The 24,658-nt window shown below is 48.5% G+C and overlaps 1 protein-coding gene across 1 annotated transcript; it reads left to right on the top strand.

Moving 5' to 3' along the window:
- Positions 1-1,065: 1,065 nt before the first annotated feature.
- LOC142031895 (inverted formin-2-like) lies at positions 1,066-22,903 on the top strand. The gene is made up of 5 exons (XM_075029711.1): positions 1,066-1,190; positions 19,616-20,024; positions 21,380-21,495; positions 22,034-22,193; positions 22,866-22,903. Exons 2-5 carry the CDS (start codon positions 19,631-19,633, stop codon positions 22,901-22,903), a joined length of 708 nt encoding a protein of 235 aa, XP_074885812.1. The 5' UTR covers positions 1,066-1,190; positions 19,616-19,630.
- Positions 22,904-24,658: the final 1,755 nt, after the last annotated feature.

Below are 24,658 nucleotides of genomic sequence, written 5' to 3'. Positions count from 1 at the left end.
TAAAAGAAAAACTGATGAGCCACAACGGTTAGCTGCTATCCCTGAGAGATGCAGTCTTCTTCCATTTCTCTCCTCTTCCACTAAAAACAGAGGAGTGTTTTACGAGCAAACGGTAAAACCTCAGATCTCATTTTCCAATTTGAAGTCTCAGAGATGCTCAGCACTGTGTTCTTACCCTGTAACTATCCTCCAGCCTCCTGTAATCACACTCAGTGGTCTACGCTCGGCTCTCACTGGCTTGCAGCAGCCTTTTGCAAAATACTTTATCATGATTTTTACGTCAGCTGTCCCCCCTCTCCCCCACCCATGATTTTCCCTGCCACGTTTTCTGTCTGGATGGCGAAGCCGAGCGGCTTTGCCTGAAATCAGAACCGAGCCTGGCCCCTAATACCTGCAGGAGACAGCACTCCTGACCCACGCAGGGAAACAAACTTTTCCACCAAACTCCCCCCACCTGACTGACAATCTTTAGCTTAACTCCACTGTTGCACTGCTCATCGGTAGAGCCGATGCATTTTCCTAAAGGTGCCGGCATCCCTCCCCTCTTTTCACAGACGTTCCAAGTGAAGCGTTTCACTTGCAGAGATGGGGCGCGGGCTCCCTAAAGAAGGGTCCCTCGGGTCTCTGCCCGCTTGGGTAGCCTGTCCCCAGCTTTCGTGATTCCCCACTCACCTCCCAGCCCCGTGGATTCAAACCCCCGTGGCTGGACAGCGAGAGACCCCACGCCGGGGCAGCGAGCCCCTCGGGCTGTAAGACCCCTATTGTCCGGGCCGGGGGCAGAGCTGGCCCCCAGGATGCCCACGGGCGACGGGACGAAGGGGAATCCCTCCCGGGTGGGGGGGTCAGGACCCCTTTGCGGCGAGGGGAGTCTCAGCACGTTGGCTCGGGGTGGGGGGGGGAACGACTCTGCCCGCACCCCTGCCAGGTCGAGCCCGGGGGAGGGGGCCGGGGCTGCCGGCGGGGGGGTGCGGGGGTCGGGCGGGGAGAAACTTCCCCGCCGGGGCCGGTCCGGACCCCCCCCCGCCCCGCCGCCCCGCCCGCGCTCCGCCCCGGAACCGGGCGCGGCTGCCGCGGGCGGGCAGAGCCCGGCGGCTGCGGGCGCCGGCGGAGGGTCGCTGCCCGCCGCACCGCACCGAACCGCACCGAACCGCACCGCACCGAACCGCACCGCCGGCAGGAGAGCCGCCGCGGTAAGGCCGAGCCCCGCCGGGGGCGATCGCGGGAACGGGGTCCTTTGGGTCGGGAGAAGTTGGGCTGAATTCTCCCCCTCCACCTCCGCTGCCGGGGTTGCAGCCCCGGCTGGGCATCCTCCCTCCCGGCTCTTCCCTCCGAGCCCGGGCGGTGAGAAGGGGTCGGTGTCAAGGGATTAAAGACCCCCCCGCCGGCACCGCAGGCTGCTCGGAGGTGTTGGGCGGCGCTGCGGAGAGGTGCTGGGCGAGCGGGCAGGGGGGGATTGGAGGTGCGAGGGTCGGGAGGTGATGGTGGGACCTGGGCTGGGCTGCAGGTTGGGACAGTAGATCGCAGGTCCGGGACGTGGTCCCGGCTGCCGGTTCGACTGTGCATCGGAGAGGTGGGGGGCGGTCCAGATTGCAGATGCAACAGCGCGAGGTATAGGTGGGACGAGGTCCAGATCGCAAGCGCAGCGGCGAAACGTACAGGTGGGAGTTGGTCCGGGTTGCAGTTGCGAACAGCCCGCGTACGGGCTGGATGAGGTTCGGCTCACAGGTGCAACTACGCGATGTGTAGGTGCGACATGGTCCGGATGGCCAGTACAACGCTCTGGCGCGTAGGTGCGACACAATGTATAGGTGCAACGTGGTCCGTACAACGCTATGACGTGTAGGTGCGATGTGGTCCAGATTGCAGGTGTGACAGTGGGATGTGCGGGCGGGATGTGGTCCTGCTGTGCCTGTGTGTGACAGTCCATCTACTAGCATATAGCGTACGGCTGCCGCGTCTGCTCCCGGGACTGGGCCGGTTTCAGGCTTTTGTTTTGAAAGATTCTGTTATCCAGTAGTTTTTAGACAAGGTCTCCCAAGTCCTGCCCCGGATTTACTCACATACTTCTCTCGTGCCTCATCCTCCCTTTCTCTCAATAGTTCTGCAACGATGAAGTGGCTTCTTGCAACATCAGCTGAATTCCAGAGCTTGGGGGCGGGGAAGGAGTGCTCGGATACACTGATCTTAGGAGAATTACCCCAAAATGGTGTTCACGGTCCTCCCTCCCCATACCAGATCAGCATTGTGAACTGCACATCGTTTTTTCTTGGATTCCTAAGACTGAGGAATTTCTCTGAGTAAACACGCTGCAGGCTGCAAAACACATCAGGCTCCCTGCCTGCCTGCAGACTGCAAGGAAACTTCTGGCCTAAGTCAGTTAAAAAGAAAAGTTGGAGTCAGCAGAGTTATAGTAAGGTTGCAATCGACCTACTGAACTTGCTCAGAATTTGGGCTGTCTGGCCACTAACCTCATTTCTCTTCCATCCACTTAAGCTTGTTTTTCCACTATACAGAGGAGCGGTGGCTGCCAAAACTGGAGGGTGGGGGGGTGGATTGCAGGAACCTATGAGGGTATGTGATTTTTTTTGTCCTGTTATAAGTTAATAATCCCATTCTTGGCTGTCATCCAAGAATTTTGCTTCAAAAATGCAAGCAGTGTACAAGACCCATTGTGTAAAAGATAATCTAAATGTAGGACTGGAAGGGACCTGGCAGGTCAGCAAAGATAAGGACTGAATGATATTACAGCCTTATTGCATGCCGCTGTAATTCATTTGTTCCTGATCTCCTGGGAAGGGGAAGTTTCAGAACTTTACTGAACTGTTAGAAATTTTTTTTTCCAATAGATGGCTTTCTCTTATTTGTATTTGCACTATGATTGCTTCGTTCTCCCAGTCTGATGCCTTTCTCTCTTACCAGTATAGAAATAGGAGTTGCATGCTCTTCTCTTTGCTGTGCAATGCCAAACAAGCTAGAACTTGCTGTCTGCTTTCATGAAGCAGGCTCCAGCCTCTGCTGATCCCTGGCAGTCCTGCAGTGGGCTTCTCGCTCTCTGACTTCCCCGTGGATGAGCAGAGCTGCAAGGCTTAGAGGTCCATCTGGTGCCTCTCGTGCTTTGACACCTCTCCTAGAAATAAATACCTCACCTGGTAGGTACTGCAATTAACCTCCTGCCCAGGCTCCTCCTGTCCTGTGATGGGGGTGGGAGACTGGGATTTTCATCCCCAGGCGTCCGTCCGACTTTTGGTTTCTGCTGTCAGCTCTGATCTTATTCCAGCCCTCTTATTAATCCCATTTTTATTGCATATCCCGATGCTCTGTGCTGGAGCAGTATTCTCCCAGCTTTCTCTCACTCATCCTGTCGTGAAGGCAGATGTTAAGTAGGATGGAGTCTCCCTCGCTTTCAGTAGTGACGCCTGCCAAACTCAGACTGACCCCTTCTATGGGACTGGCTGTCTGATCCTTTTAGGTCTGTACCCTATTTATTACAAATTTTCATCTTTTGTGTCTTTTGGTTTCACTGAGCTGTGTAGCAAGTGGCTGCACTTCAAATGTGTTGGAGGCTGAACTCTACCCCTTTCTTGTGTGCCAGGTATGCCAGATAGGTTTCCCAGAGCAAGTGAGTAGAAAATTGCTCTTATCAAATCAAACTAAGTTGCATTTTGTCCTTCTTTCTCCTGCCATTTACTTCCATGTCTTCAATTATTCATTTTTTTTCTGCAATGATTATTCTGTGGATGAGGGATTTTTAATCCCACCATTGTACTATAACCAGTCATGAGTAGAAGATGGGCGTAATTCGGCAGTGGGTAGCAACACAATGCCATAGATTAGGCAGTGAACAATATTCACAGAGCTGCAAAAGTTGGGGGAACTTCAGACAAATTCAGTGCTCATATCTGAGCTCAGATTTAACTCCCAGTTGAATATCCTTGCTATTAAGATTTGCAATAAGGTCTATCAATAATGATTCAGAGGAAATACCACCCACTGAATCAACAAAGTCAACTCATAGGATCACACAGTGGCACTGAACAAATCCAGCTCTGCTCAGTGCAAAATACCACAGTTGGTAGGTGCAAACACATCACAAAGAGTTACCCCTGTTCCATTTGTTAACATTGTACATTGCTTTTTATCTAACTAGGTGAAAAATAGCTAAATATTTTGCAGAAGCTACATAAAGCCCTGCAGCATGATACCACTGGTGTTCAGTGCAGGAGGGAGGCTGGAGAATGACTTCATGCTTTTGACCTAATATGTTATAATCCCTTTGGCATTATCCACCAAACTCAAGTTTATTCCAGTTTTTCTCAGCATTGCATGTGTAGCAGTTTATCATACAGTGTTTGTGAGTGTTGTGCTGCAGAGGCTGCCTTCATCTCCCAGTGGCCAGAAAAAGCACTGAGAGCACCAAGTGCTGCAACCGAGTGGGCAAACAATCTGTATTTTAATTATATCGAGAGCTCTTGGGTCCCATGCTGTCAACCGAGATGCTAAGACCAAATTGGGAGAAGGAAAAAAGTTACATTGAATTCTGAGCCTTGGCTTTCTCCTTCTAATGGCGGTTGGCATCGTGCTGGTGGGTCTGGTGTGGGGTTGTCATGGCACTCCGGTTGTTCCAGTTCTGCAGGCGTGCTGTACAAACTGGAGTGAAGCGCTAGATGGGAATGCTTCAAAAAAGGGTTCGCTACGTTTGTGTGACTTCTCAGTGCCACTCAGGATCCTCGTGAAGGGCAAGTATTGTCTGGTTCCTTTTTCCTAAAAAAAAAACCAACTAGTGAGCAACGGCCAAGCCTTATGATTGTTACCAGATGTCATAAGCGGTAGACGACGAGCCGATGGTATGGAACTGAATGTGGAAACAAATAGGAAGAGGGTGTGTGGAGCTCATGAGCCCCCGACTCACAGCCTGGCATCTACAACGGTTGTTGCACTTAAAAGTAAGTGGTTGTACGATGTGGCAGGTGAACATTTGTTGCTGTTTTGTCAACCTAGCCTTTCACATCTGTGGAAAGCATCAGGAGAGGGTCTAATAGCGTGATGGTTTTTCTGTTTGATGTAATGAACAGGTATTGTTCACAGATTCAGCTGTTTCTACTACTTTGATACCTGAGCTGACGTTTCAAAGTGCTGGGAATGCTGAAGCCACAGATCAATGAAAATCTTAAGCAAGCAATAGTGTTTGCAAAAAGCTCTGTAGCATTTGATGGTGTATTTCAAGGTGCTCTGAAAAAGCTACTGAGCTGATAAAAGAGACCAGGCAAAGCCAGAAGGATGACTGAAAGCCAGTGGATGAAGTCCTCATCCCAGCATTGGAGTCACTCAGCCGATTCCAAAATGTTTAAATACCTTAAAAGCAGCAGCTCACTTCAGAAGGGGCATTGCTCCAGCACTATGTCCAGTAAAAAAAGGAAAGGCAAATGAAGAACTGCCAAATTTTGTAGTTGGTATGGCACAATGTTGAACTTGGCATGGTTATAATAGGTGTCACCAGGTGGTGCTATTTTGCATTGACTTCCCATTTGTTTTTCTTAACATGACCATTATTTTGCCTCAGCTGAGGTGTGTATGGTATTAATTAGGGGGAGTGTTTAAGGGCAGAGGAGGAATTTTCTCTTTGCCTTGCTGCTCCATTAGAGTCTGTTGTGCAGGTCTCCTCAGTTGGTCCTCGGTGCTGGGAGGACTTTCCCAAAAGGGACACGAGAGAAACTCCCATTGATAGATTGCGTAGCTGCTCGCAGAGTACCCATAGGTTCAGTAACACTGATTTCTCCCCAGATCTGACTTGCAAAGCCTTCTGTTGCCTCTGCTGCTCCCAAGCTGATGGTTAATGCCGACACAGGACATCCCTAATGGCAGCAGGCCACCTCGGGACTGCGTGGGTCTCTGCTTTTCCAGCTGGGAGAGCTGAGTCACGTTTTAACGAGCGAGGACAGTGGAGGAACTTGGAAATCACTCCAGGAAAGTGTGGGAAAGGAGGCACCCTGCAACCATAAAACCTCTAAATTTAGTTGTAGTTTAAAATGGAAAATGTTGGTGATTTTGCCCTTGCAGAGGTCAGGTGAATTTGGAGACCCGCAGGTCTGCTCCCCGGCGAGCGCGTCCCTTGCTGGAGACACGGCCTCTCCCCAGCCCGCCCCGGCAGGCGGAGGGGACGGAAGGAGGGAAGCGGCAGCAGAGCCCGTTTCCTCTCTCCAAATCGATGAATGAGGACGGCGTCATTTCTATTTATTTGTTACGTCGGTGAGCGGCTCTAGGAGTAACTTTGTTACCCTCCGCTCTGTCAGTTAAATTGCATTATTTTTAATAAGACAGCTATCTCCATCCTGCTTCTGTTGTGCTGGTTTCCCCCATCTGGGAACTGTCTACTCCTCGTCTGTCCTGCTCTTCTGTTAAGTCGTTGCCCGGCGTTCGCCGAAAGCAGCGAGCTAAGCGTTAGCGTTCTTTTCTGACAGAGCCCCCCGGTGCAAACAGAAGTTCCCGTGATACGAGGTAGCAGCTTTATGAGCGATGGTTTTCTTCCCACAGCCTGCCAAGAAACCAAGCCACGGCAAACCAGCTCTGTCCACCGCCCGGCCCAGGTCGAGGTCCTTCACCTAAATAAAAGGCTGGTCCCCGCACCGTTGGGTTTGCACTGGCCCGTCTCTTCCAGCCGCGCTGCTGCCCAACGCCGAGCTCGCTCCCTCCGGTGCAGCGGGTCCCCCAGGTGCGCGGGGTGGCACTGGGGGGTTCTGGGGTCCGGCTTTGGGGTTTTGCCCCCCCTTCGCTGCCCACAGCTGTGGACCTTGGGCGGCTGCCTCTGCTGCGTCGGTTGTGTGAGTAAGCCTCCCTCCCGCCCCAGAAACAACCACAATCTCCTCCTTTGTGTGTTTCTAGCTCAGAAAAGGCTGATTCATTCTCTGAAGAAGATTAATTACTTCTGCTATTTAGAAAAAAAAAAAAAAAGAAATCCTGTAGAGTTGGTCGGCTTAAGTTTCAGCTGCGTGTACAATGCAGTAAAGCAAATGCACTCTGAGCCAGAGCAAAAAAGTTTGCACGGAAAAAGAAGCTGTGTGTTGCAACATTTACCTGGCACTTCAGCAGCGGGCTTTGCAATTTAGGAAGTCTTTGTGAACGTGTCTTGTTCCTGACTTACATGACAAGTGGTGCAAATTTGAGCCCGCCATGAAGGTGAACAGGGGAACAAATCTTTTTATTCCCTGATATGTTTTATAACTTGTTTCCCTTCTGGTTTTCATCATGCTGATGTGGCACCCGGCTCCCTGAGTAGCTTGCATCCGAAGCCTGGCTGAGCTGCTCCATCTCTTCCTCGGAACACTGCTTTCCAGCCTGCTTGGCTCTGCTCTCTTGTTTATGCGCTGATGGGCTGTAGTTCCACATTTCAGAACAAGCTGTCCAATATTCATGAGTTATTTTGTATTTACCCAGTCCTGAGGCTTCTTTTATAAGCCTGGGGATAAATTCTGGTTTTTGTTATTTCCATTACTGGAAATGGACTGAACCTCCACAACCATTACCAAGCCCTAAATCCGGCCTCTATTTATCTAGAAGGAAGGTAGGGAAAAGAACTGTCACAAAGCTGAATTGATTTACAAATCTGTAAATCCCAAACCCCTGTTCTGATAACACTTGTAAGCAAATGTTGGAGCAAGCCGTATGTATAGAGATGAATCACTTATAAAATGATATCCTAATATTAGTTGTATATTTATTTATCAGATAAATATAGTGATTTTCCACTTGAAGATCAATGACAGCCACATGCTCAGCTGGCATAAAGCACTGCAGCTCTTTGGACTACGCAAACCTGAGGATATGACCGAACAACTGATTTCTTTGTAAAGAAAAAACCCAGTATCAACTACTTGTTCCTAAAGTGATTTAAATTATTATGCAGGAAAAAATAAAAGACATCAAAATGTTGGTATAAGATATCCTGCATGTAAGTTAGAGCTATGTATAGTAAGGTCATTTCGCCCCAGCATGAGAATTTCCCATCATAAACCTCCAGCTGGTTGGGCCATATTAAAATCCCTTCACATTCATTCCAAGGCTGAGTTAAAACTGGAAAGATAATATCTAGGAGGACAACTTTAGGTCTTCTCGAAACAGCTGGACCAAGTACTGTAGCAAAGTGAAAGGTTAAGCTAGTCAATGTTCTAAGATTACTGCATTGTAACATAGGGACTTCAAACTTTTTCACCCAGCAGTAGAGAAAATAGTCTGAAGGCATCTTTGGAGTGGATTAGTTTTGAAATCATGCTAAGCCACTCTTCTGCAAGAATTTATTTTAAACGGCTCAAATGCTTAACTTCTTGAATTGGCAGCTGAGCATGTTCTCTGGTTACTTTTAGTAACATTCATATTCAGACAAGCTCACAGGAAAGTACCTGGCAGTATCTGGGTCTGTTCTCCTTAACGCGAGGAATCCTGGCTATGGTCAGCCTTATCGGAACAAAAATGTTCAGGGTGTTTGCTCTTGGGCTCTTCACCAGGTGAGATACCAGCCACCATGATTCATCGGTGGTTGAATGGAAAAGCTGATCTCAATAGGAGGGAGTCGTGTTTGCAGCCTGTTTGGAGAAGAGCTGGGAAAATGCTGCTTTCTTATGTACCATTCTGGTGTCTCAGTAGTTTTTTTTCAGCAGAGACATCTGTAAACATGAATATGGATCCAGGTAGTTCTTTGGCTTAGTGGTGCCTACAACCCTTTTCCCCGTGTTGCTCCTGCATCATACTGGTTTTTAGGGAAGAGCTACTCCCTGCCTGAAGATCATCCTTGTGCAAGTGAGGCGGGTTTCTGCCTGTGCCAGAGAAGTACGGCTAAAACCTGCACAGGACCTGCCTGCCTCTCTCCCTCTGGGGCAGGGCTCAAACGGGCTTTTTTCTGTAATTACAGCTTCTCACTGTTGCAGCACCAGCGTGTGCGCAAGGGAGCAGAGTTCAGCTGCCTCGGCAGCCTTTATCCTGGCAATTCCTAAGCGGTTCCCCTGCAGCCTTAGCACAGGTGTAATAAATGTATGCAGGATAAATAAACTGAATAAATATCAGGCTCTTTCCTCAGCCTGTGCTTAGGAGCATGTACGTTCTTTAGAAACCCATGCATGGGTCTGTGCCCTTTGCTCTGGGTAGAACTGCCGGTGCAGTTTGGGGTTTTGGCAGAAAACTTTGTCATTGCCTGTCCAAAGAAAGCACCGAGATCCCCATGGTTAATGGTTTAATCTCCCCGGCTGGAAGCACCCTCCCCAAAACAGGATGTTTTTTTGTTGCAGAAGCTTCCTACCAAAAGAGCTGCGGAGCAAATGTTTTGGATGTTTATAGCACATCGACCCCATTAAATACAAAGTTCCCGGAAATATGCATGTGCTGGCAGTAGCAGAGTTCTTTATTTTCATTATCTGAAGTATCCATCAGAGAAAGTCTACTTCAGAACGCTTTTTTTTTTTTCTCCTTATAGCATCATCTAAAGTGAACATATTCAGCAGAAAAGCAGCCAGAGAGCTGGTCTGTGACAAGAGGGCTGGACGGGTGTTCGTCTCCAAGGAGGGCAGAGCAAGTCAGTAAGCAGAAGAGCCAGCAGTCAGCTTTGTAGCTCCCATCTTGCTCCCACGACTTCCTGAGGATGCTCAGATGTCTCTGCTCCTCAAGGAGGGAGCAAACGCACTGCTTTCACTGTGCTCTCCCAATGCCTGGGAAGGTCATCGCTGGCCCATCTGCTCCCCAGCAGCTCTTCTGTCATCTGCTGCTGTCCCTGTGGCACAGGGTCATGCTGCAAAGGCCAGACACCTTCCCTTCCTTGTGGGCAGGGGGAGGATTGGGCTCTCCCCCTAAATTTGTACGTCTTCACCTGGCCAAACCCCCTTTCAGTGCCCTTTCAGCACTTTCTTTGACACTGGTCCTTCTAACGTGGAATTCAGTTCTCAGATGAATGAAGGAGTCTTGTTAATTATCCAGATTTTTTTCCCGTACCCTAATTTTTCTCCTATAAACGTGGTTGTCTTCACTGGCTCTATAGGAGCCGCGGTACCCAACAAGGCGGTCGCAAGGATGCGGAGGCGAATATTACACCTGTAATTCTCAAATACTGGCTGTGCTGATGTTTAGTAATTTAGTAGCGGATGATAGCAGGCATTTTAGGCAGGATCACCTAAAAAGAGCCATCGCAGCAGACCTCTGGCTAGCATCTCTCTCTGCCAGCCAGAAATGAGCTGAGTGTCTCCTTTCCAAAATCCTTGACACAACTTACAAGAAAAGCCACTGGCACGGGAGCCGATTTGTTGCATAAGTGTAGAGCAGCAAGAAGACACTGATTGCTGTAATCAGGAATAATCTAATTCCTAAGGGCAAATTGGGTGTATTTATTTCTGTTTAATTGGATTCCTGCGTTTTGTGGACCCGCCATGTGGGCAGGGGAGCCACCATGCTGCGATCCGGAGGCAGCAGAGCAATACTGGAGCTGTAGAGGGTCTCAGCTCTTGTCTACCTAACGTGGGACTAAACTGTTAGTTCTTGATTTAATCTGCCTGACTTTGATGTAATTACTGTTCGGAGGACCACCAAATCATCTGCTAGAAAATCAGGGTGGAATTGGGCTGATTTGCTGGTGGGAAACCATTTGTCCTCTCTCTGAAAGCAGAGTCGCTGGGACAGAAGCTCAGATGTGAGAGGATGGATCCATCAAAGGATTTATGCCCTTAACCCCCGACATTCTGGTGGTGTGGGGGCAAGCAGAAGCATCCACGTGTCCACGAGCTGCTCCCGCGCGGGCTGGCATCAGAGCGTGGCGAGGGCGCGGGCAGCTGCCTGCAGCGGGCAGGCAGGGCTGCCAACGCCTGGAAGAAGCACAAGTGATGCACACGCTGGGAGCAGGAGCTGGGATCCAAACCCCCTCGTTTTTCTCAGCTACGGCCCATTGCTGCTGCTGTTCATGTGCCGCGGGACCCGCAGAGGGACACTGCAGCCCCAGAGCTGGTTTTTCTGCTTTTTAGCCCAATTACTCGCTTCTGTTTATTTTTTTATGTGGGAGATGATGCAACCTTTCTAAGAACGCAAACCTTTCTGGCATATCTCACAGGTCCGGGCTTCAGATGAAACCTGATGGGAGCTGATAGCCCTTTAAATTTCTTCCATGGTTGCGAGGACAGGAATTTGCAACATCAACAATCCTTTCTTTGCAGGAATTTTTCTTCTCTTAACCTTTTATTTTTTCCCTAAAACCTGGTGTGAGCCCTATCCTGCTCCCAAGAACTAGATTAGTGACTGACCTTTTGAGGACTTGCGGATTACGCTTCAGGAGTGCACGTAACATCAAGTGACATTCGTTTGCTGTTGTAAAACCCATCATGAATTAACGTTTGTCTTGTATTGTATAAACACACCCTCACAGTGCTTCCTACAGCAGGATGGGGAGCTGTGCAGAGTCATTTCCCTGGGTATTGAATTGTTATGGTGAAACTTCCTTAATTAGAAAGCAAGTTCATCTCTTAAGGGCTAGCTGAATTTGGACCAAAAGGCAGACAGATCAGTGTATTTCTAATATTGGTGGAGCTGGGCTCATGTACACAAGGGTTGAGTTTCCCCACTAAGGCAGGAAAGCTCTTGCTGTGGGCTCCAACTTTTGATCTGGGGAGTTCAATTCAGGGTAGAGAGCTCACAGAGTAAGAAAAAAACAGCATTTGAAGCCTAACAGCTACCCTGAGCCAGGCAGGAGGTCTCTGCTAAAATGGGCCATGTTGAAATATTCACAGTTTAATAATAACTGGCTTTCAGTTAACACCTCCCGAGAGGCTGAATGCATGCATTTTACAGCTGTGGCTCACAAACTAGTTTCCACGTGAAATCTCGATCAGAAAGGCACAGAGACATTTTCTGTTAAAAAGCTTTTAAAGTCTTCAGAGCCTGCTCAGCCCATAAAAGCTGGGCTGGACTGAAGCTCAGTGGGACCGTAGGGGTACCCCAGCGAGAGCAGGATTCCCGTCACCGAGCCCCTGCCCGGGGGACGCTGCCTGACCCTCCGACCCTTGCTTTGCCACCCTTCTCCTCGCTGCCGATCCTGGGCTGGGAGGCCTTGGGTCAGACATCCTCATTATTTTAAGCTGTCCTGGCTCTCCCAGCATTTCAAAGACCTCTGAGATCTTGCAGTGTTTAAAAGCCCGGTGCCACAAAGCCAGAAAACCCCGCGCAGCTGATGCAAGGTGCAAGGGGCTGTCCCTGCTGCCTGCCACCCCCACGCTCTCCATCCCACCCACCCCGGCCATCCTTCTTTGGTTTTTTTTTTTCCTTTTTTTTTTTTTCCTTTCCTTTGCCAGATCATTTCCCTCCTTTGATCATTTCCCTGCTCTAAGTCACCCCATGCCAGGACTGCTTTCTCGTGCTGGCGGATGGAGATGCGGCGCAAGCCTCCCTCCTTCCCAGCCCATGGGGAAGTGTCACCCTCCGAAGAGTGAACGAAGGGGGTGAGAAATGATATGCAAATACCTTCCCTGGAGGCTACAGAAAATTCACTTCCTTGCACCTTTCCGAAGACTGGTATTTACATACTATTAGACGCTGACATCCTGTTGAACTTTCTTAGAGCGTGTGATTTGCAGACACGCTCATTTGAGGATTTAGACTTTATTGACTGAAGGTTGCTTGGCAGAGAAGAAGAAAATGAGCTGGCTGGGGAAGTGAAGGCTCACACAGCCGGTTGAGAAGGGCCCTTCTGTGCGAGAGAGACAAGGGAATAATTTGGCTTCAGCTCTGAGGTAGGAATTCTTCCCTCTACCTGTTTTCTCTGTCCTCTTGGCATCCTGTGGAGGTGTTTAAAAACAAACAAAAAAAGCAATAAAAGGGTTTTGGTTCTCATAATACCTGTTTGTGTGACAGCTTCCCGCTGAGCGGGAGCTGGGAGAGTCTTAGAAAGTTACCACCACACTGTCCATGTTGCTGGGTAACAGTTTCTGCTTCTCACGTGACCCCCAAATCATAATAATCATAATAATTGCATCCCAAAATGCTGAATGATGCTGGAATCGCTGGTAGGTGGATGTGCTGCCTCCGTCTGAGCGTGTGGGTACTGGAGCAGGGAGCGGGGGGCCCTCCAGACCCGCCTTACACCCCGTCAGGATATTCGTGGGATCCGGACCCGAGTCCCGTTCCTTTCCGGCTGGGTCAGGGCACCTCTCTGGCTCCCGTGGGTCTGCTAACGACAGCGGGGATGAAGCTCTGGTGAGATCAGGGCGAAGCGTTTGCAGCCCCATTTTGCTGCAGTGCAGCTGGGAGCCGGCACCCTCTGCACGGGGCGAGTGCTGGCTACCACCCGGCATCCCTCCAACCCCAAAACGCCGTGCCTCCGAACACCGGGGGTAGCATACGAGGATGCTGCAGGGCTCGTACCCACCGTGGAAAGCTTTTTAAATTGGTTCAGCTGATTTGGCACTCAAACAGATAGGGAAGGCTGGCACCTTGCTTCTGGCCAGGTCTCCCCAGTGGCAGTGGCCGTTCCCAAAGCGAAGGTCTGAGAGCTGCGCCAGCCTGATTTTAACCTGGCTTCCCGGGTTAAGGTAACTTGGTTATTGAGTGTCTTCAGACAGTGTTACTGGTGTAACAAAGAGTGGTTTTAAACCCATTTAAAGCTAAGCTAGTGCAACCTTTAAATACAAATAAGGCTTTAGGTGCCACTGAAGATCCTAACATAAACATCCTTGAGCATCAAACTTGAGCTGGATTTGCATGTAGTACCTATAGCAGCCTGATGATTTATTTACTTGTTTATTTACTGGCAAGGAAGAAGGCACCAGTGATTATATTTACCAGCATGGTTAATCCTAGTGTAACCCCACCACTGCCACTACGTGTTGAATGGAACATTTACCCCTTGTGCAAGGCATCACACGATACCATAGCTTGTATTTGCCCAGCAGAGAGGAGCTGTGCTGGCACACAGCATCCTAATAGTGTTAGATGATGGGACTGAATCAGGACAACGTGTTTTTCCTTTCTTTGTAAAAGAATAAGCTATACTGGCAAAATACATATACATTTATACCAGTATGGTCCTTTTTCTCTGTGCACTGAAGTCCTTTTCTGGGAGTTCTCTGCCAGAAGAAGCCCTTGCCAGCCCCGTGCCACCCCCAGCCAGCACGTGGATGGCAGAGCTCCTGCCCGCCGGCCGCAGCGGGCTGCGTGTCCGTGCTCCCTCATTTGCTAAAGACAAAACACTCCCCGTGACGGTGCGGTGCCTCTGAGGACACGGCCGACCCGGGCTGCTTTGCGAGAGCTCCTGCTTGCCTCACACGGGGGCTGTGCCAAAGCAAAGCGTAGTGTGCCAGAGATTTCATGAACTTCTTCAGTAATGCCGAGCGAGATTAGGCCTCATTCCAAGACCTTTTAATTTTTTAAGCATGAATGACTCATTCTGGCCTCTGATACTGGGGAGATCAAGAATACATAGATCTGAAGGCGACTGAGGCTACTGGCTATGGCAGAAAAAGGATGGAGCAGCAGTTGGTTTGTGTGCTGAGGCAGGGTCTGGTGAGCAAACCGTGCTTTTTGTGTGCGTGCCTCAATTTCCCACCATACCCTTACCATCTGCTCCCCTGGGAGACTGAGTATGCTGCCGGTTCCTACCAACGCTAATGGGCCCACACCAAGGGGTCAGGTTGGTTTCTAAAATAGAGATTTGTGAGCCCCCCCCCAACACTTCTTTTGGTGCATGGGAAGATGATTTCATTAGCCTGTATGTACGCCAGCTGTTCAGAGGCTGCACAGGAAAACACAATAGTACAAATGAAAGCAAGAGGAGAGGAGGAACAAACCCATCATGCTTCCTAAAGTGCTTTTGGAAAGCACAAAGCCAGGATGTTGTTTCTTTTTAGTGACTGAGTAGTCTGACACGTTGCAAAATACAAAGGCTCGGCATATTCCCAGCAGCAGAGTGGAAACTGGAACTATCCAGAAGCAAAACCTGTCATTAGCAGTCAGCCAGGTAGAACGGGCTCCTGAGTGCCAGGAACTGGCGTGGAAGGGAGGAGGGGCTGAGCAGCAAAAAAGAGCTTTTCTTAAGGGCCAGCGGTGTGCCCAAGCAGCCTTGTGGAGGGAAGCGGTCGGCTGTGAGGGCAGCACTTGTGGTCGGGATGCTCTCAGACTTCTTCAAAGGGCAGCAAGGAGATGCTGTTCCCCCTCATGCCCCCCTGTCCTGCAGCATGGGCAGTGGGTCTGCTCCCAAAAAATCAGAATGGTTTTGACCTGTAATTTTTCTCCCTTTTGTTTTCACTCAATCATATTTAGTTGCCCTGAGAAAGCTCTTCTGACATGTCCTCCCAGGTCCTTGCTGTGATCCATGTCGTCCTGGAGGCATGTAATAATTTAGACTGAAAGCTGTGCTGTGCAGCTCTGTTCTCCACAGCATCACAGGATGGAGAAAGTATTGATGTGCCCTGATTTATCTCCCACAGATGTCATCTCCCTAGGAGCTGACTTGAAGGACAGAGGGGCACAGAAAACTGAATCTGGGAAGCACCTGATTCAAAAAGAAAGGAGGAGGAAATTTTATGAACTGGGTTGGATGGATGCAGGGAACATCACAGCTTTGCAAACCCAATGATCTGGAAAGATAGCGCCACAAACCACAACGTTGCTGTAGCCGGGTGCAAGAGGACAAGCCTTTATGATGCCTTTATGTTTCCCAGAAGAATCTCTTTAAACTAAGAGTATTTTTGCATTGATGCTTCTTTAGTTGTCATTACCTGTCGGGCCTCACCAACCTCTGAGGGTGAGAAGCAAGATGAGGGGAGGGTTGCACGTATCCCGGTGAATGTTGTGGGCTGTGGGTGTCCCCACGGCAGCAAGCACAAGATGCTCCGTCAGGATGTGCCCTAGGGAGCAGCACCCAGCACCGATGCCGAGCGCGATGGGAGGGCAGACCGCGGGTGCTGCAGGCACAGTCGGACGCAGAGGTTGGGGACATTGGTTCCACCATCGCAGCCTCCTCTATGGCCTGGGCAGCAAAAAGCAAAGCTCCCCATGCCCTTCTACTGGCAGGTGGCGAGACGTATTCAGCCTTTCAAGTCTAGCGCCTTGTCTCTTTTTGTCAGGGGACTTTCCTTCCCTCAGCCAGCACGGTCTAAATGGCCTCTGTGAGACAGCCAGATAGATGCATTCCATTTTAATCCCTTATCTGTCTCACTCTGCTGAGATCATTTACCTGCTAATAAGCTCCTGTGGTCAGAGATAAAAGGCGAAACTACCAGCCCTTTAAGGATGATGCTTTGCAACACTGTGCTTCATGGAAAATATGGAAAGATGTTGCATTCATAATATATCACTCATATCTGTGTTTGTAAACAGATTTATCACACCATCTGCAGAATTGTACTGCAGTCTCCTCCATATTTATTTCCTTTCCATTTATATAGTACAGGTCCTATTTATTTTATTCCCTTTTTACGGTTAGATACATTAGCCATCTTCTTTTCTTCCCTACAGAAAGAGTGCACTCTCTGTGGGGAAGAGTATTTAATCAATCCAATTTGTTCAGCTTAGTCCATAAAAACACAAGCCAGTACTGTTTGGAGAGGTACCTGCCTGGGTTTGTTTCTCATCTCTTCACATCTGTGCAGAGCAGGTGGGGAGGAAAGGATAATTCAGAACAAATCCACGGGTAAACAGGATGCTCTGTCAGTATTTCCTTTCTGCTGTTGCACTGGTTGAGTGTAATTTTCAGAAATCAGCTAAGCCTAAGGTCAATAATGCTATTATAATCTCTCTGACCTTCTGTAGCTGATATGATATCTAATGAAGTATTTCTACAACTGGGAGCAAAAAGCCAGCCTGCTTTGTTATCTGGTTTGATAAGAAACCTTTAGTCACACGCAAATGTGATTCGCTGAGCATAAAAAGAAGTCACACTGAGAGAAAGGGAAGCTTGTGGTCGGCAGCCACTTCTGCAGCCCCTCGGCTGAGCAGCACCAGCCCCGGCACAGCTCCAGGCAGGGCAGAGCCCGGGGAATGAGCTGGGGGGACCGTCCTCCTCCAACGGCTGCTCCTGCAGCGGGACCACGAGGCTCTTCCATCCATGCAATGCCCAAAACCAGATTCTTCTGCTTGGGGCACCCTTTCACTTTGGGGAGAGGAAAGAGTCTGGCTTACAGCAGAGCCAAGAGGAGGGACGAGTCCCAGGCAGTGAGCCAGGGCTTGGCCACCGCTGCCAGCGCTGGGGTTTGTGCCCGTCCCCGGTGCAGAAGTAGAAAATCCAGGACAGTGGGTTCCTCCTCCCAGGCGGGAGGCTGAGGGACCTCGGGTCTTTGCGGAAGCCACCGAAGGACGGGGCTGGGCAGGATGAGCTGTGCCGCACCCTGGACGGATGGTCCTCAGCACTGCCCCACGCTGAAAGTCTGGCCTTGACCCCGGGCACTGGAAGAGGACTGCTGGGCTCGACGCACAGCACGGGGAAGGATTTGACCGCAGCTCCTTAGGAGCACCGCTCCAGCCCCAGGACTGTAAATTTGCTGCGGGGAGAGGTGTAGGACACGGACCCATAGCCAGGGCTGTGACCCTGGGGGCAGGACACTTTTGCTCCTCTCCCTCTGCGGAGGGAGGATTTCTTTTCTTTGCATTGAGCCTAACCCAAATTCCTGGGATTCGGTACTGAGGAGTGACTGGGGGTGACTAACTCCAACAAGAATTTTACCAAGAATGAGTCAGGGCTCTGGGCTGCAGACAGTGATGACAAATCTCAGAAATTCAAGCCTGTACTTTGGCAGGAGGGATTGCCGTTTGGGTTTTGGGGGTTTTTATATGGTCCTTTTTATGATTTTTTCAGCTGTACAGTGTGTTCTCAGATGGTATATTTGCAACTTCATGGTTTTCGATCGTGACCATCATTTTTTCAGATAACAGAACAGTGAACAACTGGGCACTTGGCCAGCTCTTTCCCCACTGAAGCAAAGGGAAACTCTGCAAGAGGGTTTCTCCAGAGCTTTCTAAAAGAATTTTCTGTGACCATATCCCGCTAACTCCCCCACCTTCTGACCCTTACTCAACATAGCCGTGGATGCTGTGAGCTGTGAGCTGAATGCCCCTGCCAAAGAGTCCCACCATCACCTTTTCCCATGAGAATTGTTCGGGGTCTCTCAAATATCCCATCCCATCACACTTTGCATCTTTCCAAGAGGCATGTTTAGGCCTATAATATCATGCCTGCCACAAATTGGTGAGCAAACTTTTTGGCTGTGTATTTGCCAAGGGGTGACTGCCAAAATGAAACTTTTGGGTAAACCAGAAGCCATGTGGCTCTGCTGCAGCGAAGCAGCCAGGACCTTTCTCAACATTTTCCTGCAGTCCCCAGGAAAAATCACAAGGCAGGCTTTAAAATAACAAGATTATTTCCAACCATTGTAAATGGTCCATCTTTTATCTTGGCTTTCTGGCAAATAAAACCTTTCAGAGATGTCTCAGTTTAGATTTTTCAAGCCTTTTCCTGACACGCTGCAGGGCTAGAAACCCTTGTGCTGTAGCTGGTAAGGGAAAGAGAGACTCTCCTATATCTCCTTCAATTCTGCATTAGCGGGGGTTTGGGAGCCAACTGGCCCCCAGGTTATTTTGAGCCCCGTGTGGGCCCAGGGAAGCATTGGTCCCAGTGGCGTGGCAGGGAGGGGAGCTAGCGTTAGTGGCTGGCTTTGGGTCCAGCAGGTTTATTCCCCTTTTGTGAGACAAACTGTCCTCTCTGGGAGCAATTCAGCTTTAAACTGATTGCATTCAGCTTTGTAAAGGCCTTGCATTGTACAACTTAATCACTGTGGGACTGAAAAATAATAATCCTGCCTAAAACCAGAAAATTTGGCTTTGCTGTTTCTCTGTGTTGAATCAGCTCCTCACTCTCCTTGCTGCTAACAGCATGGCAGAGACAGGCCATGTCCTCCAGAGAGACGGGCCTTGAAGAGATGCTCTGCATCTCCAAAAAGGCACACTGCTGTTTCCATAGCCTCCCGCTGCTGCCCCTTCACTTGCAACCTGTCAGGCTCTCACATTATCACACGCAAGCAGCACGTTTTGCAAACATATTTGCTATTACAGCAGACAGGAAAAGATTAAGTGAGTGTTATAAAACTAACCTCTGCATCAGTCAAAAGAAACAAAAGCAAAAAATAACAAGGTAATCAGATGCTCTTATGAGCAGGGTATGCTCAAAATTACTTCTCCATCTCATTACAAATGCTTAGAAACTGCACAGCCTCTCCAGTGCAGTGAGATTTTAAACTGGATAATGGGCATAAGTAGCTCAGAGCTGTTAATGCCACTTCCAACCTTATCCTTCTGCTGCATGAAAATAGGTAGTGGCTATTGACTGGTGTAAATTGGCTACTTTCAAAGCTGTATTTGCTGGCTTAGATGTGCTAAGAGTCTCTCTACAGTTTTCAGGGCCTGAATGTAATGTGTGTGGTTAAGGAGGGGATATATTGAGTTTCTTCAGCAGAGGACTGGTTCCAGTGTGTGCCCTACGTGCTGGAGAGCTGGGGACCTGCTGCAGTTGAGCTTTACATCCCAATCACTAAGAGAAAAACCAGGGCTGCTGGACGGTTGTTCGTCGGTCCAGGCAAGCTTCTCACTTTGTCTTTTCATTTTCTTTCAGGACAAACTGTTCACGATGTCAATCAAAAAGGAAGGTGCCCACAGGAAGTGGGCTGCCCTGAAGGAGAAACTCGGACCCCAGGAGACTGACCAGTCAGAGGCCAACCTGGAAAATGCAGAGCCCGAGCTGTGCATCCGTCTCCTCCAAATGCCGTCAGTGGTAAACTACTCTGGGCTGAAGAAGCGGCTGGAGAACAGCGATGATGTCTGGATGGTCCAGTTCCTGGAGCTGTGCGGGCTGGACCTCCTGCTGGAGGCCCTGGACAGGCTGTCCGGGCGAGGAGTGGCCAGGATTTCTGATGCCTTGCTTCAGCTCACTTGCATTAACTGTGTGCGAGCGGTCATGAACTCCCACAAAGGCATCGAATACATTGTGAGCAATGAGGGCTACGTTAGAAAGCTCTTCCAAGGTGAGAAGACATCTTCCCGTTTCATCCATCACATGTGGCACGGGGCGGGGGGACTTTCCTGTTGCTTGTCCTCCTGCCTCGCACCAGGCTTCTTGCAAATCGTTGGTCGCAACTGATTAATGAGGTTGTTTTCTTCTTTAAAATAATACTGCTTTGAAATGACATTGCCTTTACCACCCAATGCTATTTCCACACAAATATCTTTGTCGTTTACTGAGAAGCTGGGGATAAACCCAGCCTTAGCTGAACGCAGGCATGAGAAGTCCTCGACCCTTCAGCTGTCAGCAGACATTTGCTATTTAGTCTTTGGGAGCCCCAAGGGCAGAGGGAGAGGGATTGAAAGGGTGTGGAGACTTGTAGCCTGTAAAGAGGAGGGAAGGTAGCATGGTTTAGACTCAAGAGAGCACGTTCTCTGCGCTGCTCAGTCTGTTCCTTCTAGAAGATGGTAGGTAATATCACTCACTTTCTGCTGCCATTCACTTGGCTTGTCATTAGGTATGACACTCGTCAGGGCATCTCCTAGGACTTACTGTACAGCACTTAATGATGGTGGTGCTGGGAGGATAACTTCTGTGCTGCTTCACAGAGCTGAGATCACCGGTGTGCCCAGAAACCCTTATTAATAATTTTTTAAAATGCATCTAGTCTGAAAGCTAGCTTGCTCCCCTCTTCAGTTTTGAAGTCCTCTTTCTTCCTCTCCACCCTGTATTTTCTTAAGTAGTGTGAAATACAGAGCTGGCATTTTTGTGCTGTGAAAAACAGGCCGGTACCCTGGGCTTTTCAGTGGTCAAGCTTCTTTGTGCACTAATAAAGGAAAAATAAGATGGTCTAATCCACTCCTCCAACTCCTGGGGCTCACAGAGAAAGAGCAGTGGAAAAAAGGGAATACATGGGGACTGGTTAGAACAATTGGCCTACTTGATATGCATATGGGGTGTTTCTGCACTAAAAATAAGACTCATTAATTGAAGAAAATGGTTCATCTGCTGTTCTAGAAAATACCCATATGTGAAAATGGGAAATAAAATGTGTGATTGCGAGTGCCGAGATCTTGGCTGCTGTTGCAGTGCACCACTGATACATGGAAGAAATGAACACCTACAAGCAGCACAAAATGCCAATAGGGTACCTGAACTAGCATTTACTGTTCCCAATAGAAGTTACTACCAGATATTGCTATTGGGATGGAATATCTATAAATTGAGATATTTTTCTTCCCATCTTCCACATTCTGGCTCCACTCCTTCAATCTGTTTTTCTACCACTGGTCATAAGCCATGTAGCAGAAGACACTGAGATTCAGAACATTAATGTCATTATAAATTCTTTTTTGTTTTGTTTTGTTTTCCCTCCAGCACTTGACACAACTAATGTCATGGTCAAAAAGCAAGTGTTTGAGCTCCTGGCTGCACTGTGCATTTACTCATCAGATGGCCATGCTTTGGCTTTGGATGCCCTGGACCATTACAAGGCAAGTGTTGGGCTGCAGCAGGGGTACGGCTCTGCTCTCATCCATGCAGGTAGATCTATGTACCACAGAAAAGGGATGGGAATTAAGGCCATTTCGCATCATTTTGGTAAGAGAGGCAGGGATTTTTAAGGTGAAAACTGGAGGAAATTTGGCCTGGTCAGCATAAGTCCATGGTGCAGCTCTGTGGCTTGTCTGGACAGATGACTGCCAACCACAAGATCCCTTTTGGCAGGAAAAGCACTACCAGATTAGCAAAATAGATAATGCCGCATCCATGGGTTTCATTGGCCACAAGCCCAGGTAGGTGCATCAGTTATCAGAAAGCATAAAGGGGTCCAAGAGGAGTTTCACTGACTTTCTCTGCTGACCAGACCCCGCTCCATGATGGGGGAGTGCTGCTTTTATCTGTATCTTCCTGTCTTGTGCACAGTGGGATAACTGAGAGGTTTTAAGATGCTAATTCCATCTGAGAGCCTGCACCAAAGTGGTAGATGTTTCTGAACTGTCTGAACAGAAATTTCACTTGTGTTATTAACAGAGTGTGAAGAACCAGCAGTATCGATTCAGCGTCATAATGAACGAGCTCTCCAACACAGATAACGTGCCATACATGGTGACACTGCTGAGTGCTATCAATGCCATCATACTGGGTAAAGAAGAGCTAAGAACAAGGACACAAATCAGAAATGAGTTCATAGGTAAGGATGTTTGTTGCACCTAACTTTCTCTGGAGAAAATCAGTTGCCAAGCAGGTTTATTTTCAGATGTATCCATAAGGTGACTAAAGAGGGCTGGGGAGCAAAACTGCAAATATTAAAGTCAGACTCCTTCTTTTTTTTGTCTTTTGGTCTCTCTTTACTTCAACAACCTTCCTGTAAACAGATTTTTAAAACCTTGCTGCTTTCCAATAGCTTCGATCTTTTCTGGAATCCCAGCAGCACTGTATCACTTGAGCTTCTTCAACACATTTCTATAACCAACCATCTTATGTAGCCCCATTTCCATACGTTACAACTTCTCATAAGAGTACATAAGGTTTCTTCACCCTGTGTGTACTCAGCTGAGCCACTGAAGCTGCCCTGTGAGTCAGAAATACTTTCCAACTGCTTGAATACCGGGATCCTAGGTACCGTTGTTAGGATTCACCTCACATAATGTGCGCATCTGAGCTGGTGAGCCTGGGCTCCATTTCTTTCTGTGGAGAGCAAGGGACATTTAACCACACCATTTATCTGACTGATCCATCTGAAGATATTTTCACTTTTTCTCTCTGCAAAAAGTGTTTATGAGCATAACATTATATAAAGATCATTACAGATCAGTACCAAGTAGGTCATAATGCCAATATATCTATTTTTTTGTTCTCCCAGGGCTTCAGCTATTGGATATTTTAGACAAGCTAAGGTAAGGATCACTGTTTAAATTTTCTTTTATAAATGAGATTCACAGTAACGCAGCTATGGAAGCTTAATACTTAATCAGCCTTCAGCTGTGTGAAGTGAAGTGTACCCGGGTGGAGCGGACCATGCTTTTGTGCACCCATTACACAGGAACCGGAGGCATTAGGCCAGTGTTAAGATGCTCTTGCCAACCACGGTGTCACAGGGACAGCTGTTGGCACAGATGGCATTGACAAAGGCTCTGGGCACAGATGGAGCAAGGCCCAGCGACGTCCTCATTGAGGCTGCGTTTCAGACTGAACCTGAAGTGACGCTGTGGGCTCACTGAGCAGCTTGCTATATTCAAAACGCCTTCACTGCTGGTGTTGGTCCCAGAGCATCCAGCTAAAACAATTTACTAATGCATATCTGGACATACCTATCTTCACAGTTTCTTAATTTAAAAATTATGTTGTGTCAGAAACACCCATGATGAATTCTAGAATGCATTATATGTGAGTTGCAGTTATCCACATAACTGGAATTGCTCTGTCCAACCCCATAAAAATTAGAGAAGATCTTTCAATAGTGCCAACTAGCAAGGGTGGAGTTCCTGCACTGAGGGGTCTCAAGAATGCTGAAAAAGTTGTCTTTAGAGTATTTGGGGTTTTTTTAATCCAGTTTTGAGTAACAGAAAAGGAAGTTTTTCAAACAGAATCATCACTGGAATATTTTCAATTTGTCTTGACTTTAAAAAAAAAAAGAAGAAGGTGGCCCAGTTTCAAAAAGGTGGAAATGCCACTCTGTTGTTACAGCTCCAAGAAGCCCATACAAAGCATACACTGGCCCAGGCTATGCCATGAAAAGTCCCATTCATTTGCATGTCTTGACTGTAGAAAGAGGTACATTCAGTTCAAGAAAGGACGCACTGATGGCATTTGATCCTTTATAAATAAGGTAGAGTTGGGTACTTTCAACACCGACTGGCCGAGTCTGAGAGGCAAAGAGATAAAAGCCATTAAAACAAAAACAATCATCTGAAAATCAGTGAAGGGCTCTCCAGTGAAAATGAATGCTGTAATATTGCAGAGACATAGAGGAGGAGGATCTGCTTATCCAGTGTGATACATTTGAGGAGTTCAAGATAGAAGATGATGAGGAATTATTAAAGATATGTGATGGGATAAACATGAACGATCATCATGAGGTCTTTTCATCTCTCTTCAATAAAGTAAGTAGGCCCTCACATGGGGTGCAAAGTCATGCAATGGCAAAGTTAACACACTTTGCTTGGAACCAGTCTTGCTGTGATGGAAAGCTGCCCTGTCTTCCAGGTGAGCCGCTCTCCAGTCTCCATCCAGCTGCTGTCCATCCTCCAGAGTCTGCTGCACTTGGAACCATCTCATCACTCCAGCCTCCTGCTGTGGGAGTCCTTGGACGCAGTAGTGAACAGAGCCCTTTTGCTTGCAAATGACAGTAAGAATGACGTATTCATCCAGCCTTGCACTCTCCTCTTGTTTTCCCTTGTCCCATCCACTGCCCCCAGAAGTCCTTCCCAAATGCACAGAAAATAATCTATGGGACTTGCTAAGAGCTGAACAGAAGCTGGGACAAAGCTACACCTCCTGCATAGGGTCAAGTCTTGATGTGAAGCCCCAGCCATATGGATGCCAGTGAGAGCTGGCCGTGTTTCGCAGTGGGCTCGGGATTCACGGTCTTGCTTTGATCCTTAAGCCCTGAGCTTTGGGTCATGGGACTCAGTGGGAATCTGTCCTCATTGGCAT

This window comes from Buteo buteo, chromosome 6 (assembly GCF_964188355.1).
Source record: "Buteo buteo chromosome 6, bButBut1.hap1.1, whole genome shotgun sequence".
Classification (NCBI taxonomy): Eukaryota; Metazoa; Chordata; class Aves; order Accipitriformes; family Accipitridae; genus Buteo; species Buteo buteo.
Note: the sequence above shows the minus strand (reverse complement) of the source record. Positions and strands in the feature narration are given on the sequence as shown.